Source organism: Scyliorhinus canicula, chromosome 9 (genome assembly GCF_902713615.1).
Source record: "Scyliorhinus canicula chromosome 9, sScyCan1.1, whole genome shotgun sequence".
Taxonomy (NCBI): domain Eukaryota; kingdom Metazoa; phylum Chordata; class Chondrichthyes; order Carcharhiniformes; family Scyliorhinidae; genus Scyliorhinus; species Scyliorhinus canicula.
In genome coordinates this window covers 128,312,867-128,331,993 of record NC_052154.1, presented here as the reverse complement: position 1 = coordinate 128,331,993, position 19,127 = coordinate 128,312,867, and the positions used below count along the sequence as shown (strand labels likewise).

The 19,127-nt window shown below is 47.6% G+C and overlaps 1 protein-coding gene across 1 annotated transcript in view; it reads right to left on the bottom strand.

Annotated features, from left to right (window-relative positions):
• The window catches only part of LOC119971674 (anoctamin-9-like), a 239,037-nt gene that overhangs the window by 106,553 nt on the left and 113,357 nt on the right, over positions 1 to 19,127 (bottom strand). The window contains exons 9-10 of the mRNA XM_038807553.1: positions 9,087 to 9,221; positions 7,257 to 7,353 (exon numbers count right to left, since the gene is read on the bottom strand). Of these exons, the coding sequence (XP_038663481.1) occupies positions 7,257 to 7,353; positions 9,087 to 9,221 (232 nt within the window). The remainder of the gene's footprint in view (positions 1 to 7,256; positions 7,354 to 9,086; positions 9,222 to 19,127) is intronic.

Sequence of the window (19,127 nt, the reverse complement as noted above, 5' to 3'; positions counted from 1 at the left end):
CCCACGATGGCCTGAAGTCCCACTTGTTCTTTGCCAGTTCCGCTGGCATAAATTAGAGTAGGTCCCTTACAGGCGGGACCTGGCAGCGCGGGCGGGCTCGGGGATTCTTGGGGGGGTGCAGGGGGATCTGGCCCCAGCAGGTGCCCCATGGTGGCCTGGCCCGCGGTCGGGACCCACCGATCCGCGGGCGGGCGTGTGCCATGGGGGCACTCTATTGTTCCGCACCGGAGGCCATGGTCCTCCGCCATTCCCGGTGCGGAAGCGAATCCCTCTGCGCATGCACGGGGATGACGCCAGCATACACTGGCACTCCCGCGCATGCGCCGACTCGCACCGGCTGGTGGACGCCCTTCGCCGCCGATTGGCGTGGCGCCAAGCCCCTTTCCCGCAAGCCGGCGGGGCGCCAACCACTCCGGGGCGGGCCTAGCCCCTGAAGGTGCAGAGAATGCCACACCTTTGGGGTGGCCCGATGCCGGAGTGGTTCACGCCACTCTGTCCCACCGGGGCCCCCCACCCCGCTGGGTAGGGGTGAATCCCGCCCATGGAGTCTAGAGGTATCAAAGAAACGAACAAGAGTTTCAGCAGCAGAAAAATGGCAACAGGAAAAATGTGGGCAATGTTGTCGACATGGAAATAGGCTGCCACAGTGATAACACATTTTTTTTCTTCAAATGTTTTTATTGAGTGTTTGGTTTACAGAGCATATATGTATAAATATGAACATTCATTATGAGATGAAACAAAAAACAAAGAGAGAAAGCAAAAGAGAAATAAAAAGTAAAACTAAAACTATTTACACATGTATCTATTTTCATACATACATCACAACTTCCCTTCATTTTCTTCCTTGCAGTATTAGCAGTGGCAGTTGTGGTCCCATGCGTACCTCATCCCACCGGTTTTCTCTTAGTCTTTTCCTCCTCCCCTCTTTGATTCAGGTTGTTGCACCTGCTCCCCCCCAAACCCCACCCCACCCGTATGTCTCCTATTGGGCTTGGTTTAGTTCCATGTTTCCCTGGAATCATCCATGTAATGTGGAGCGTGGTCGGAGATTACGATCGCGGAGTATTCCACTTTTCCTAGCCCTGGAAGCATCGATTTCCCCACTGCAAAGAAGTTGATCCGTGAATAGATGTTATGTACTTGGGAGAAGAAGGAAAACTCCTTCACCCCTGGGTGGGTGAAACGCCATGGTCCACCGCCCTCATCTGCTCCATGAATAGGCTCCGTTCCTTCACCATATTGGAGGTCTTTCCCATTTTGGGGTTTGACTTGTCCGTCCGTGGGTCCTGTACACAGTTCAGTTAAGGTGTCCCCTGTCCTCTCTCTCCCCCCCCCCCCCCCCCCCCCCCCACCATGATCAATCAGTGTGTATCTATGTCAGGGATTACCGCCATGGTCTTCTTTATAAACTCTGTGTCATCCCAATTGGGAGCGTACATGTTAACGAGGACTATCGGGGCCCGTCAAGGACACCACTGACCATGACACACCGTCCCCCTGGGTCGTTAACCATTTTTGCCCACATGGATGTGGTCCTCTTATTTAGCAAAATGGCTAGCCCCTGGCCTTCAACCCATAGCGGGAATGGTAGATCTGTCCCACCCAGCCCTTGCTTACCCGCAGTCAGTCCTTCTCCCTCAAGTGCGTCTCTTGGAGGAAGACTATGTTGGCTTTCATGCTTTTCAGCCGGCCGAAGACTCCGAATCTTTTCACTGGGCCATTAAGTCCCCTGACGTTCCAGGTGACTGTCCCTGATGGGTTGATCCTGCAGGATCAACCATCCTTACCTGTTAGGCGTGGCCCTGCACTTCGGGGTTTCCCTTTGTTGCGGGACCATCCAAGATGGTCCTGGTCACTGTTCTTCCCATGTGGTCAGGTCCCTGCGCTCCGGCGTTTCCCTTTGTCATGTGGCACCCAACATAGCTGCCAACTGTGAGTTCGCCAAGTGGGTGAGCCCCTGGACTCCAGGGTTTCCCTTTGCCCAGGGTCACTCCAAATTGGCTGCTTGCAGCGCTATTTTGTTCCAAGTCACCATGTGAGGCCTGTTGTAGCCAGCCTAATGCCCTCCATCATTCTTCATCAACTCTCCCTTATAATATCTTCTCTCCCCCCCTCCCCCCCGTCTATTTCCCCCATCCCGTAGCTAACCCCCCCTTTCCCCCTGCTTTTTCCCGTAGTTAGCCCACCAGGCAACTTCCCCTTTCTCGTCTTCATGAATCCCGGTGCTAGCTTCCTCGCTAGTGTGGTGGGCCCCCTCCCAGGGCTTGTTGCACATCCTCACGTTGCCCGATCTATGGGCTCCCTGTCTGCCATTTCCTCTCACCTTCCCCAGTGCTTAGCTGTACACACTCATCCTTCCCTCTCTCGTCTCCAAAACGAGGCACTATTCTCTTGCGTAAAGCGGTCACTGTGTTGATGGTCTACTGTTGGCTGTACAGACTGTAAAAGGGAGAAACCTTTTTTTCATTAAAACATTGTGTTATAAGAGTCTCATTCTGCAGGGTCCTCATCGCTGCCCCTGCTGCTGCTTCTCCAGTCCATTCTCTGCAATTAACTTGTCAACGTCTGCAGGGACTGTGAGAAGGTGCTCCCTGCCTTGACATGTGACCCAGAGCTTGGTTGGGTACAGCATTCCAAATCTTATGCCCTTTCTGCTTTGTTAAGTTTGGCCCGACGCTTGGCCAGGTCAGCCCCAATGTCCTGATAGATCCGGATCTTGTGACCTTCCCAGCTGCAGTTTTTGGACTGCCTGGCCCAACGCAGGATTCTGGCACTGTGGTATCCTTGCAATTATCGCCTCAGCCTCAGCTGTTCCTCAGTTTTAGGCTTTGGTCGGAGCGACCAGGGTGCTCTGTCAATTCCCGGTGGGTTGGGGAAGCTGTCCCTTCCCACCAGGTCACCCAGCATTTGGGCCACATATTCTGTGGGGTTCCTACCTTCGATCCCCTCTGGTAGGCCCACAATAAGCAGGTACTGCCGCCTTGACTGGTTCTCCAGGTCCTCAACATTTTCCTAGTTGCCTAGTGTCGCTACCAGCCTTGCCATCTCCTTTTCCAGGGCGACGATCCAGTCGCTCTGGTCTGTTGCAGCCCTCTCCAGATCTTTAATCGTTGTCTCCTGGGGCCTCCAGTCACTTTTCGGCTTTGTCCAGGGCTATCTGCAACTTAGATATCTGATTTTGTTTCTTCTCTTTGTTTCTTCGGCTCTCTTGAGAGGAACATCCTCCACCCACCCTCTGGTGAGGGGGGCTTCTCATGCGGCAGGTCGGTACCTCTCGCTCTGGCGAAGTCTGAGTTTCGCCGCCTCGTGCACTGGTCGGCTCAGCCGGCTGCTGTTTGTCCAGGGTCTTCCCACTCCTGGGGCGGGTTTCTCCGACCCCCCCGCCGGGTCTGAGATTCGCCGGGGGCCGGGGTCAATCCCGCCCCTGCCGTGTCCCGAATTCAAAGCCACCAGAGATTCGGCGGGGGCGGGAATCGCGCCGCGCCGGTCGGCGGCCCCCCCGGCGATTCTCCGGCCCGCGATGGGCCGAAGTCCCGCCGCTGTCAAGCCTCTCCCGTCGCCCCAATCAAAATACCTACCTGACCAGCAGGACTGGCGGCGCGGGCGGGCTCCGGGGTCGGGGGGGGGGGGGGGGGGGGGGGGCTATCTGGCCCTGGGGGGTGCCCTCACGGTGGCCTGGCCTGCGATCGAGGCCCACCAATCGGCCGGCGAGCCTGTGCCGTGGGGGCACTCTTTCCTTTCCGCCTTCGCCATGGTCTTCACCATGGCGGAGGCGGAAGAGACCCCCTCCCAGCGCATGCGCCGGGATGAGGTCAGCAGCCACTGACGCTCCGGAGCATGCGCGGATTTACGCCGGCCGGCGAAGTCTTTTCGGCCCCGGCTGGTGTGGCGCCAAAGGCCGTCCACTTCAGCCGGCGGAGCGCCAACCACTCCGGCGCGGGCCTAGCGCCTCAATGTGAGGGCTTGGCCCCTAAAGGTGTGGAGACTGTAAAAGGGAGAAACCTTCCGCACCTTTGGGGCGGCCCGACGCTGGAGTGGTTCATGCCACTCCATCACGCCGGGACCCCCCGCCCCGCCGGGTAGGGGAGAATCCCGGCCCTGGTCTCCAATCATCCTCTGGACTGGCTGTTATTTGGCATCCTTATTTCTTTCCTCATTTTGTTACGGGTGTGGGGGTGATTTAATTTACAGGCGTTTTTCAGGCAAAAGGTGCCTATTTTTCAGGTTTGTGGGAGGAGAGCCACCTGATGTGCAACTTCTCGGCACATCCCCATCATCGGACGTCCAGTGAATTATGAGATCGGAACATCATGCTGGGGTCAAATGTGCCATCAATGTTGCAAACAAACTGGGTCAAATGTGACATCAAGTTGTGAACAGGCCGGTTTAATCTCAGAGTGATGGCTGGGAATGAGTTGGATTAGGGAACAGATGGTAGTTAGGGTACAGATTTTGGGGCAGGGACTGAAAATACTGGCTTCAGTTTTCCCAGTATTTGATTGGAGGAAATTTCTGCTCATCCTGTACTTAATGTCGGGCAAACAATTTGACAATGTGGGGGTCCAGAGAGGGGGTTGTGAGATACAACTGGATGTTGTCAGATTACGTGCAAGATCTAAAAACGTGCTTTCAGATTATGTCACCAGGGGATGCATGTAGTCGAGAAATGGGTGGGGCCAAGCATAGATCATAGTGGTTGACAGGATATAATGGTGTGGGAGCAGCAAATAAGACTTTCCAAATGATTCTCTGACTGTGATTCGATAGATAAGAATGGAACCAGGCGACAGTAGTACCAGCCAGCTGGACAACAGTGGGAGGTGTTGAGGAGGATATGGAAGGTTGGGAATGGATTTTGGAGGTGAGAACATGTTCAGTGATTTTGGAGAGGAAAGGGAAGTTGGAGTTGGGACAGTATTTTGCCAGGACGGTGGATCAAGCATTGTTTCTATTTGAGAAGAGAGATGATGACAGCAGGTTTAGAGGAGAAAGAAACAACACCTGAATAAGAACAAACATTTACAATATCAGCTAACATGGGGACCAGGAGGGGAGGTTGGATGATCAGCAGTTTATTGAGAATAAGATCATGGGAGCACCTGGTGGATCTCATGACAACTTGAGCTCAGACAGGGCATGAAGGTAGATCGGAGAGGAACCAGAGACCAATGAGAGCAAGGGTGGATCATTATAGGAATTTGACCAGATATGCTTCAGGAAGGGAGGGATTCAGCAAGAGGCAGCAGATTAGATAGTTGCAATCTTAGTGACTAAGAAGTCATGAGCATCTCACATACTTTGTTGGAGAGGAGGAAAGAGGTTAAGAAAATGTTTTGCAGTAAAGAAAAGAAGCCAATATTTTTCTTTGCATTCCAGTTGATCCTTGAATGATAAGCAGTTTTACAAATGACCAACAGGACTATGGTGATTTATGTGATCCAGCCGATAGGTCAGTGAGTGGCTAAACCATATGCACCATGTTATTTCAATACCGCGTTCCTTGAAGTAAAAGGGAGTAGAGATGAGGGTCGTGCCAGGGTAACATACATGGTGAGAGAGTAATGTTTTACTGGGGACTGAAAATTAAAGGTAGTAGGGAGAGTGCAGTTGAGCAAATCTGTAGCTGTAGAAATGTTGCGGCAATCAAAGGGCCAGGGGCTAGACAATTGAAATTTTGAAAGTGCAATTGTAGATGAATTAGGGAATAGGTTTTCCAAGTGACAGATACAGAAGTAGATCAGGTTGGAGTGTGGAAGGGGGATGTTATGGTGCTTGATACAAGGAAGTGATCAGTGATTACCTTATCTGTAATCGATATGATGGGACTCTCAAGACTACGCAAGATGGCAAAGCCAATGGTGTGACCGTGAATGTGGGTTAGGAAGTTCATCTGAAAGGAGAGATTTAGGGAGGATAAGAAGGCAATAGACTCAGAGGAAAGAGAACTGGAAAGAGTACAGAGGATAGGAAGTGATCAGATGGAGGGAGGAAAGCAGTGAGATATCTCAGCAATAAAATTTATATCATACTAGGATTGGTGAAGGATGATTCTAGAAGTGAGGAGTGGAATAAAGCAAGATGATCAAAGAAGGAAAAATTGCCAGAGTAGTCGGGAGTTAAGTCAACCTGGGATCTGGTGATAAGTGCCACATTGTCACTGTAATGCCTCAACTAGGCAAGTGGTAGAAGGTATAGCCAGGTGGGGAGGCTTCATTAAGTGGTGGTGATCAAGATACCTGAGCTAAGTTTCTTTCAAGGCCACGATACCAATATAATAATCCTCAAGTTGTTGAATGGCAAACCCTTGTTCACAAGTGCAAAGGCATTCTGCAGGGCGATCTGTAGAGGGATGGTGAGAGCTGAATGGCTACCAGCGTCTACATCCTGTAGTGATCCTCAGCAGTGACAAGGACAAGTGTGGCAGAAAGAAAATTGATAGGATTAGCCCCAGCAGATGCAATGAGTAGGAAGGTCAATGAGAAAGTGAGTTGAGGCGATTGGAGTTAGAACATAGAACAGTACAGCACAGAACAGGCCCTTCGGCCCTCAATGTTGTGCCGAGCAATGATCACCCTACTCAAACCCACGTATCCACCCTATACCCGTAACCCAACAACCCCCCCCCCCCCCCTTAACCTTACTTTTTACACTACGGGCAATTTAGCATGGCCGATCCACCTAGCCCGCACATCTTTGGACTGTGGGAGGAAACCGGAGCACCCGGAGGAAACCCACGCACACACGGGGAGGACGTGCAGACTCCGCACAGACAGTGACCCAGCCGGGAATCGAACCTGGGACCCTGGAGCTGTGAAGCATTTATGCTAACCACCATGCTACCGTGCTGCCCTAAGTTGCTGCTTAAAATAAGCCCAACGCTGAGTGCCTCGCCCAGCCCATTTGAAGATGCCAATAGGGGCTCAAAGATGTTTCACAAAGCACACATAAAACATCTTATTTCCTAATTTCTTAGCATTAAAGTTCTCTTTGCATATGACTATAATGAACCTGTGGTGGACAACACAAAAATAAGCAACTATTTAGAGATGGATTACTCAGCATTCACAATGGATTTTTTTTAACTTGCCACCTGGCAATAGGAAATGAATAGGCATGAAAACGGAATGATTTCTATAATAGGCAGCTGGGCTGCCTCGGCGGCAAGTTAGCCCATTATCTCATCTGGATACGTCATAGACCATTTCTACCTCCTATGTGGTGTCCCCTACTGCTTTGCTTGTGTGATTTCTTACCTTAGCATAGGAACATGTCTCGTTGAGCCTCCAGTACTGACAATGGTTATCACATAGTGGGCACATGATAATCCTACTCGCATTGCATATTTCCTTACTGAGATTCATGGAAAGAAAATAGAGGAAATTAAAGTCATGCATTACTCACCAGGAAACTCCAGAAAGAAACAAACCTCATAGAACTCCTACAATGCAGAATGAGGTCCTCCGGCCCATCATGCCAGCACCAACCCTCTGAAGGAGCACCCTTCCTGGGCCCAATTCCCCCACCCTATCCCAGGAACAAAAGTGTACAAAATTATGAGGGAGAGAGATAGGGTGCACAGGATCCTTGGTGGAGAATTCTAGAACCAGGGGCCATGGATTCAAGATAAGTGGCAGAAGGTGTAGAGGGGAGATGAGGAAGAACATTTTTATGCAGAGGGTAATGGGAGTCAATTTGCTGCCCGAGTTGGTGATGGAGGCAGAGACCCGAAACTCTTTTAAAAGATATCTGCATCTGCACCTTAAGTGCTCTAAGCTACAGGGCTATGGACCGGGTGAAGGAAGGTGGGATTAGAAAGGGCATATGGGTGTCCTTGGGCTGGCATGGACAAGATGGACCAAATGACCTCCTTCTGTGCTGTAACTTTTCTATGCTTCCAACCCCACCTAACCTTTGGACACTACGGGACAATTTTAGCATTGCCAATCTACCTAACCTGCACATCTTTGGAGGAAACTTGAGCACACAAAGGAAACCCACGCAGGCACGGGGAGAAAGTGCACACTGTCACCCAAGGCTGGAATGTAAACTGGGTCCCTGGCACTGTGAAGCAGCAGTGCTTGTCACTGTCCCACCTCTCAGATGATGTAGCTGGCTGATTGTTGACTCAAAGTTAAATAATTTCTCTCATAATCAACACCTCAAACTCTGGATCAACGGTAGTCATAATCTGGGCTGTAATCACCTGAGAGCCTGAGCAAAGCTACTGTTTTCTGTGTGTTTCTGTAAATAGCATGACCACCTAACAATATTGAACAGTTCAATTTGTACCCAAGTAGTGATATTTGACAAATGGAACAGAAAAAGTCCAAACATTTTTAGGGATGATGAGGATCAAGAAATTTGTGATTTGGTTTCCTCTGCTTCAGACGTTGAAAGCTATTGTGGCTTCTGAATTGCTATCCTGTTGAAAACAAATTAATTCTATCAAACAAATCTTGGACACAAAGAGAATTGAGTAAGGGGGGGGAGTGAAGTGAGAAATTTGCAGTGCCTTTATAAAAATAATAAGTGTGTTTTCATGAATGTTGCTCATGTTAAAACAAAGGGCATACTGTTTTCCAGAGGTTTTATACAATGATATAGTGCTGTGTCATGTAGCAAACCTTACAAAGTCAACACTAGAACACAACTTTCTCCAGTAATTTCTTACTTACATGTATCTTAATTTTAAAGAGCAATTTATTTTGATATATTGGCATTCTGTCTTTCTGAACCTGCCAAAAAGTGAAGACCATTTCCAGCTGGTTTTTCAACAACTGCTTGTGCAGTCAGTTTACAACTCAAAGTTTCAGCAATTTTTACTGTTTGTGACTTTGAGCATTTTCAGCCTCAGCCTCTGGGATAACCATTCATATGAGCCTGCTGTAAGGTACATCCATGCCATAGCAAATATTGTAAATATTACAACAAAAATTGTTACAAATCTTCAAACCATTTATTCTATTGTTTCAGTGGATGTAGTTTAGCTGGTGAGATTATAAATCTCGTGGGATTGCCTGTTAAGAGCTGAGATGTAAATATTCCATTTGCACTGTGATTGAAATGCATATTAGGTACTGTACCTCACTTGGTTACTTTCAAAGTATATTAATCCATACAGAACCACCAAGACTCCACTTATGGCAACAGGAATCAGCATAATGGTGTACCAGCCAAGCCAAGCAAAATAGAGGGCAATTCGCTCTCCAAAATATTCCCTGCAAATAGAGACATGAACCAAAACACTTAAAATTCACATGATCCTGCAAGTTATTTTTCTGCTCACATATTAACAGAGAAACAGGAAACAACTAATGGTATGCTGGTTAGCTTTTACCTTTAATAAAAACTGAATAAATATTTGGTTCATAACAGGTGGAGCAATATGCTTTCATTATCTGTTTCTAGGAATGTAAAAACACCTATTTCTCAGCTTTATTAGCCCGAGATCACCGTTTTTGTGGTTAACCAGCGAGAGATTGCAGTTCCTGTGTTACATTTAACAAATGCACTACATAAACTAAGGGCACATGTACTGCTAGAGAGGCAGTACTGGAATGAGGGAGACTATTTTTCCAGGGAATACGAACCAATGTCCTAAGGCCAGATATCTGCGTTTTTGTGAGGGCCACAAAGAATCCAGCACGAGTTTGTAGAGTGAAACAGAAAGTAGCGTCATTTGCAACAATATATACACAGCAGCAGTAGTTCACTACTGCTTCCTTCTCTAGCCGGTACCACACTGACCAGCTCTATTTATGCAGCTGCAACTACTAGTGATCGTCCCGCCTCCTCCCCCTGCTCCCATTGAGGGGGGCTCATATTCCCCAAGATGCACAGGGTAACCAATTGTCTCCAGCCAATAGGATCCAGGCAGGTTATATCCATGCGTGTTTGGAATAAAATTGGTGGTAAAATCAATTTTGCCTCCACAACCTCGTAGACTGTGAATGAGGTCAAGAAGGACCTAGGGAAAAGTACAAAAGTAGGTTTATGTAAGATAATGAAAAAGGGCAGATTGGGGATATGCAAACTTGAATGCAAAGTTTCTTATAACAAACAAGGCTGTTTTTTTTTTTTGCAGCCATGAAGTTAATCCCAATGCTGGAAACCACTGGGAGTCCCAAGCCCAAGCAAGAAGGCAATGGAACCGTAGCGGCAATTTTCTGTCAATGACCAATTCAAAGGCCACCACCAGGACTGCTACTCATTTAAGAACAGTGAGCGGTCTCCCTGAGCTGCTATCCAATCAAAGGGTAGGCAACTTTACTGCCTCATGCAGAGCAACTGACAGAGTGGCCGCTGCTGAGGCTATAAGAGGAGAGGATACCGCCAAATTGGGGCACCGTTGGAAGCAAGTAGAAATATTTATTTCTGTGTAAATGGAGGAGAAACCCCCATCAGCGGAAGTGGCCATTGCCACTGTGGGTTCTTTCTCCAAGGCAGGGAGCTCCCTTAGCTTCCAAGTCCTCCATCATAAAGGCTCCAGGAGGCTGCCTTCCTGTTGCTGGTGAATTCCCGAGAATGCAGTGAGGAGGATGCAAACTACCAGAATCCCCAGAAAATGGCTGTCAGCTACATTTTAACTATTTAAATTGGCCACTCGCATGCTTTTCCATCTCCAATGGGCTGGTAAATTTCAGACATTCTGTTGCCGTTACAGTATGAAACAAATATATGAGACACGTCAAATTAACAGGAGAATTGGCTATGAATAGGAGCAATACCATGATTATTAATTGTTTGGATGTGGACACCGCTGGGAAGGTCACTATTTTTTGCTCAGCTCTAGATGCACGTAACAAGGTGGTAATTAGCCAACTTCTTGAACCACTGCAGTTGATGCGGTTACAGTACTTCTCCAATGCTGTTGAGTAGGGAGTTGATTATGCAACAATGAATAAATGGTAATATGAAACCAGATGGACCACCTGGCATTGACCTAGGCACCGGAAACAACAATGGCAAGTCCTGTCGACCCTCCTTATTAACTTATGGGTGATCATACCAAAATTGTGAGAGATGCCTCACTGACTAATCAAGCAACAGCCTGACATAGTCATTCTTGTACCTTACAGATAATATCCCAGATACAATCATCACCATCCCTGGGAATGTCCTGTCCCACTGGCACAACAGTCACAACAGAGGTGGTGGCACAGTAGTATACAGTCAGGAGGAAGTTGCTCTGGGAGCCTCAACATCAACTCTGGGCCCTATGAAGTATCATGGTATCAGGTCAAATAGATAAGGAAGCTTCCTGTTGATGACCACTTACTGCTGCCCTCTCCCCACCTCTAACTCCCCCCCCCCTCCCCCAGCTGACTACTTAGTACTCCTCCACATTGAGCAGCACTTGGAGGTGACAATGGTACCGAATATATGCTTCAATATCCATCATCAAAAGTGGCTCGACAGCAGCACCAAGGGCCAAGCCCTAAAGGACAGAGCTGCTCGGCTTGATCTGTGGCAGATGGTGAGGGAACCAGCCAGCGGGAGAAACCTTGACCTCATCCTCACCAACCTGCGTGCCACTGATGAATCTGTCCATGACAGTATCGGTAGGAGTGACCATTACACGGCCCTTGTGGAGACACAATCCTGTCTGTACATTAAGGATACCCTCCACACCCTCCATGACATTACCATCATGCTAAATGACATAGACTTTGGACAGATCTAGCAACTCAAGACTGGGCAACCATGAGGCACTGTGGGCCATCAACAACAACAGAATTGAATACAACCACAATCTGTAATCTCCTTTTCGGCGGGAATTCAGCTGTTGGAGTGGGCGGAGCCACAGAGTCGAGCGGTGAGTATTTAAACTAGCTGCTTCGCAGATTCGAGTCTTTTCGGCGGGAATTCAGCTGTTGGAGTGGGCGGAGCTACAGAGTCGGGCGGTGAGTATTCAAACTCGCTGCTTCACAGATTTGAGTCTTTTCGGCGGGAATTCAGCTGTTGGAGTGGGCGGAGCTACAGAGTCGGGCGGTGAGTATTCAAACTCGCTGCTTCACAGATTTGAGTCTTTTCGGCGGGAATTCAGCTGTTGGAGTGGGCGGAGCTGCTTCACTGCTTAAACAACGGCCACAGGGTCTTCGGGGATAAATTTGAAGAGTGACATCACAGCAAAGCAGTGACCTGATTGGCTGGTAAGGAAAGTGTTCCAATTAGCAGTAGCTGGGAGAAATTTAACTCTTTGTGTGTTGGTAAGTATTGTGATTGGTAAGTAAAATCTTTATTCCTTTCACTTATTCATTATTTGATATTATATTTGTAATCAGTTAACATAAAGTGTAAAAATGGCAGGAGATCCCAGACCCATGTTATGCTCCTCGTGCTCAATGTGGGAGTTCACGGACGCGGCCGATAGCCCTGACTCCTTCATGTGCGGGAAGTGTGTCCAGCTGCAGCTCCTGTTAGACCGCATGACGGCTCTGGAGCTGCGGATGGACTCACTTTGGAGCATCCGCGATGCTGAGGAGGTCGTTCAGTGAGTTGGTCACACCGCAGATTAGGATTGGTGAGGGAGACAGGGAATGGGTGACCATAAGGCAGAGAAAGAGCAGGGAGGCAGTGCAGGTGTCCCCTGTGGTCATCTCCCTCCAAAACAGGTATACCGTTTTGGATACTGTTGGGGAAGATCACTCACCAGGGGCTGGCAGTAGTAGCCAGGTTCATGGCACCGTGGCTGGCTCTGCTGCACAGAAGGGCTGGAAAAAGACTGGCAGGGCTACAGTCATAGGGGATTCAATTGTAAGGGGAGTAGACAGTCGTTATTGTGGTCAAAAACGAGACTCCCGAATGGTATGTTGCTTCCCGAGTGCACGGGTCAGGAATGTCTCAGATCGGCTGCAGGACATACTGAAGGGGGAGGGTGAACAGCCATTTGTCGTGGTGCAGAAAGGCACCAACGATAGAGGTAAAAAACAGGATGAGGTCCTACAATCAGAATTTAAGGAGCTCGGAGAAAAGTTAAAAAGTAGGACCTCAAAGGCAGTAATCTCAGGATTGCTACCAGTGCCACGAGACAGTCAGAGTAGAAATTCAAGAATAGTCAGAATGAATACGTGGCTTGAGAGATGGTGCAGGAGGGAGGGGTTCAGATTTTTGGGACACTGGAACCGGTTCTGGAGGTGGTGGGACAATGACAAATTGGATGGTCTACACCTGGGCAGGACTGGAACCAATGTTCTAGGGGGTGCTTTTGCTAACATTGTTGGGGAGGTTTTAAACTAATGTGGCAGGGGGCTGGGAACCAAATTAGGAAGTTAGAGGTCAGTAAAGAGGCAGCAACTAAAGCCAGTAAGGTACTAGATAATAAACTCAATGTGACTAAGGGGAAGAGTAGACAGGGAAGAGATGATGAACACCAGGGGGCAGGTGGTCTGAGGTGCATTTGTTTTAATGCGAGAAGTGTAGCAGGTAAGGCAGGTGAATTTAGGGCTTGGATTAGTACCTGGGAATATGATGTTATTGGTATTACTGAGACTTTGTTGAGGGAAGGGCAAGATTGGCAACTAAATATCCCAGGGCATAGATGCTTCAGGAGGGATAGAGAGGGGGGTAAAAGGGATGGAGGAGTTGCATTACTGGTCAGAGATGATATCACAGCTGTGATTAAAGAGGACACGATGGAGGATTCGAGCACTGAGGCAATATGGGTAGAGCTAAGAAATAGGGAGGGTGCAATAACATTGTTGGGACTTTACTATAGGCCTCCCAAAAGCGAGCATGAAGTAGAGGTACAAATATGTAGACAGATTATAGAAAAATGTAGGAGCAATAGGGTGGTCACGATGGGAGATTTTAACTTCCCCAACATTGAATGGGACTCATGTAGTGTTGGAGACGTAGATGGAGCAGAATTTGTAAAGAGCATCCAGGAGTGTTTTTTAGAGCAGTATGTAAATAGTCCAACTCGGGAAGGGGCCATACTGGACCTGGTATTGGGGAATGATCCCGGCCAAGTGGTTGAAGTTTCAGTCGGTGATTACTTTGAGAATAGCGAGCACAATTCCGTAAGTTTTAGAATACTCACGGACAAAGACGAGAGTGGTCCTAAAGGGAGAGTGCCAAATTGGAGAAAGGCCAAGTATAATAAAATTCGGCAGGAGCTAGGGAATGCGGATTGGGAGCAGCTGTTTAAGGGTAAATCCCCATTTGAAATGTGGGAGTCTTTTAAGGAAAGGTTGATTAGAGTGCATCATAGACATGCCCCTGTGAAAATGAGAGATTGAAATGGCAAGATTAGGGAACCATGGATGACGGGTGGAACTGTGAGACTAGCTAAGGTGTAAAAGGAAGCACACATAAGATCTAGGCAACTTAAAACTGATGAAGCTTTGGAGGAATATCGAGAAAGTAGGGCAAATCTCAAACGCGCAATAAAGAGGGCTAAAAGGGGTCATGAAATCTCTTTGGCTAACAGGATTAAGGAAAATTCCAAAGCCTTTTATTTGTATATAAGGAGCAAGAGGGTAACTAGAGAAAGGATTAGCCCACTCAAAAACAAAAGAGGGAATTTATGCATGGGAAATGGGTAAGATTCTTAATGAGTACTTTGCATCGGTATTCACCAAGGAGAGGGACATCACAGATGTTGAGGCTGGGGATGGATGTTTAAATACTCTAGGTCAAGTCGGCATAAGGAAGGGGGAAGTTTTGGGTATTCTAAAAGGCATTTAGGTGGACAAGTCCCCAGGTCTGGATGGGATCTATCCCAGGTTTCTGAGGGAAGCGAGGGACGAAATAGCTGGGGCCTTAACAGATATCTTTGCAGCATCCTTGAGCACGGGTAAGGTCCTGGTGGACTGGAGAATTGCTAATATTGTCCCTTTGCTTAAAAAGGGTAGCAGGGATAATCCAGGGAATCCAGGGAGCTTGACTTCAGTGGTAGGCAAACTGTTGGAGAAGATACTGAGGGACAGGATCTATTCACATTTGGAAGAAAATAGACTTACCAGTGATAGGCAGCATGGTTTGGTGCAGGGAATGTCATATTTTACAAAGCTAATAGAATTCTTTGAGGAAGTGACAAAGTTAATTGATGAGGGGCTGGTTTAGCTCACTCGGCTAAATCGCTGGCTTTTAAAGCAGACCAAGCAGGCCAGCAGCACGGTTCTGTTGCCATAGCTGTTCAAGGAATGAGTGAGGTTTCTGTGGTTGTGATAACAACCTCTGCAGGGGCTGGTTTAGCTCACTGGGCTAAATCTCTGGCTTTTAAAGCCAGGCCAGCAGCACGGTTCGATTCCCGTACCAGCCTCCCCGGACAGGCGCCGGAATGTGGCGACTAGGGGCTTTTCATAGTAACTTAATTGAAGCCTACTCGTGACAATAAGCGATTTGTAGATGTCATATACATGGACTTCAGTAAGGCGTTTGATAAAGTTGCCCATGGCAGGTTGATGGAAAAAGTGAAGTTGCATGGGGTTCAGGGTGTACTAGCTAGATGGATAAAGAACTGGCTGGGCAACAGGAGACAGAGAGTAGTGGTGGCAGGGAGTGTCTCAATATGGAGAAAGGTGACTAGTGGTGTTCCACAGGGATCTGTGCTCGGACCACTGTTGTTTGTGATATACATAAATGATCTGGACGAAGGTTTAGGTGGTCTGATTAGCAAGTTTGCAGATGTTACTAAGGTTGGTGGAGTTGCAGATAGCGAGGGGGACTGTCAAAGAATACAGCAAAATATAGATAGATTGGAGAGTTGGGCAGAGAAATGGCAGATGGAGTTCAATCCAGGCAAATGCGAGGTAATGCATTTTGGAAGCTCCAATTCAAGAGCAGACTATACGGTCAATGGAAGAGTCCAGGGGAAAATTGATGTACAGAGAGACCTGGGAGTTCAGCTCCATTGTACCCTGAAGGTGGCAACGCAGGTCGATAGAGTGGTCAAGAAGGCCCACAGCATGCTTGCCTTCATCGGACGGGGTATTGAGTACAAGAGTCGGCATGTCATGTTACAGTTGTATAGGACTTTGGTTAGGCCACATTTGGAATACTGCGTGCAGTTGTGGTCGCCACATTACCAGAAGGATGTGGATGCTTTAGAGAGGGTGCAGAGGAGGTTCACCAGGATGTTGCCTGGTATGGAGGGTGTTAGCTATGAAGAAAGGTTGAGTAGATTAGGATTGTTTTCGTTGGAAAGACGGAGTTCGAGGGGGGACCTGATTGAGGTCTACAAAATTATGAGAGGTATGGACAGGGTGGATAGCAACAAGCTTTTTCCAAGAGTAGGGGTGTCAATTACAAGGGGTCACGATTTCAAGGTGAGAGCGGGAAAGTTTAAGTGAGATGTGAGTGGAAATTTTTTTACGCAGAGGGTGGTGAGTGCCCGGAACGCTTTGCCAGCGGAGGTGGTAGAGGCGGGCACGATAGCATCATTTAAGATGCATCTAGACAGATATATGAACAGGCGGGGAACAGAGGGAATCTAGGAAAGCTTCAACATAGGACTATTTGCACATAAATCAACATAAGTAGTATATGATAACCAAATCTAAGTAAGATCTGCAGTCGTGCCACATCCAGTTGTGAATGGTGATGAGCAATTAAACAACTCATTAGAGAAGGAAGCTCCACAAATATTCCCTTTATTAATGATGGAGAAGACATAGACATAGAACATACAGTGCAGAAGGAGGCCATTCGGCCCATCGAGTCTGCACCGACCCACTTAAGCCCTCACTTCCCTATCCCCCTAACCCAATAACCCCCCTAACCTTTTGTGGACACTAAGGGCAATTTAGCATGGCCAATCCACCTAACCTGCACGTGTTTGGACTGTGGGAGGACACCGGAGCACCCGGAGGAAACCCACGCAGACATGGGAGAACGTGCAGACTCCGCACAGACAGTGACCCAGCAGGGAATTGAACCTGGGACCCTGGCGCTGTGAAGCCACAGTGCTAACCACTATGCTACCGTGAAGCCCAGCACATCAAGTGCCAAAAATAACGCTAAAGCATTTGCAACAATCTTCCACTTGAAGTGCCGGGGGATGACCCATCTCAAACTCCTCAAGATGTCCCCAGCATCACAGATGTCAAGAAACAGTTGAAGGTGCTGAATATTGCAACATCTATGGGCCCTGATGATATTTGGACAGTGGAACTGTAGACGTGCTCCAGAACTTGCAAAAACTCTAGGCAAGCTGCTCCAATACAGTTACAACTCTGCCATCTACCAGCAATGTGGAAAATTGCCCAGGTATATCCTATACAAAAAAAAAGGACAATCCTGCCTGGCCAATTACTACATCATCAGTCTACTCTTGATCACCAGTAAAGGAATGGAGGAATCATCAACAGCACTATCAAGTTGTACTTGCTTAGCAATAACTGACTCTTCGTTTGGGTTCCACCAAGGTCACTCAGATCCTGACCTAATTACAGCCTTGGTTCAAACATGGACAGAAGAGCTGAACTGCAGAGGTGAGATAAGAGTGAATGCCCTGGACTTCAAAGAAGCAATTGACCAAGTGTGGTATCAAGGAACCCAAGCAAAACTGAAGTCAATGGGAATCAGGGGGCAAACTCTGACTGGAGTCGTACCTAGCACAATATAATTTGATTGTTTGAGTTTAATCATCTCAGTTGCAGTACATCACTGCAGGAGTCCCTCAGGGTAGTGTCCAACCACCTTCAGTTGCTTCATCAATGACCATCATGAGCTCAGATGTGTAGATGGCTGCTGATGGTTACACGTTGTTCATCACTATTTGCGACTCCTCAGATACTGAAGAAGTCTAAATGCAGCAAAATTTCGACAATATCCAGGCTTGAGCTGACAAGTGGCAAGTTATTTTTGCGCCACTAAGTGCGAGGCAATGACCATCTTAAGAGAGAATCTAACCATCACCCCTTGACAGTTACTGGCATTACCATTGCTCAATTCCCACAATCAGCCTCCTGAGGATACCATTGATCAGAAACTGAATTGGGCTAGCCATACAAATACTGTGGCTAAAAGAACAGGTCAGACCCTAGGGATCCTGCAAAGAATAACTGACCTGACTTACAAAGCCCATGCACCATCCAAAACGATGATTGCAGCTCCAACAACACCCTAGAAGCTTAATCCCATCCAGGACAAAGCAACCTGCTTGATTGTCACCCCATCCACAAACATCACTCCCTCCACCACCGACATACAGTGACAACTGTGTGTACCATCTACAAGATGCACTGCAGGAACTCACCAAGCCTCCTTAGATCGCACCTTCCAAACTCATAACCATTACCATCTAAAACGACATGGGTAGCAGACTCATGGGAACATCACCATCTAAAAGTTCTCCTCTCAGCTACTTGCCATCCTGATTTGGAAATATATTGCTGTTCCTTCATTGTTGCTGGCTCAAAATCTTGGAATTCCCTAACAGTACTGTGGGAGTACCTACACCACATGGACTGCAGCAGTTCACGAAAGCAGCTCAATACTAACCCCTCATGAGAATTAGAAAGAGGCAATAAATGCTGGCTTAGCCAGTGATGCCCACATTCTACAAAATAATATTTTAAAAATTCATCCTTAGTCAGAAGTGTATGTGATTTGAAGATAAATTTGTAGGCCACGTTGATCATATGTAGCTGATACTGTTATACTTTGAGGAGTTGGAGGTTATGGATATCGAAGATGCTGCTGAAAAAGCCTTAGTGAGTTGGTGCAGAGGATGCTTTAGGTGGTACATGCTGCAGTCATAATATTTCAACTTTGGAGGGAGTGAATGTTAAAGTTAGCAAACAGTACCGATCAAGCAGACAAGCTTTGGCTTGGATGTTGCTAAGCTTCATGAGTACCGTTGCAGCCTCACTTATGCATGCAAATAATGAGTATTTCAACCCACTCATGACTTGTTCCCTGCAGATGGTGGAGTCTTTGAGGAGTTAGGAGGTGAGCCACTCTATACAAAACCTTCAGCCAGAAGAATTCTGTGGCTGTTCCACTTCAGTTTGGTCAAAAGTGATCCTATTGATCCTTATGGTAGGACACCTAGTGGCGGAAATGCCATTGGATGCCAAGGGGGATGTTTTAAGGTAATATATGTTTTGTCAATAGGTCTCACGAAGAGGTTGAATATTAACTATTTATTGGTAACTCATAACTATATGTATGTACAG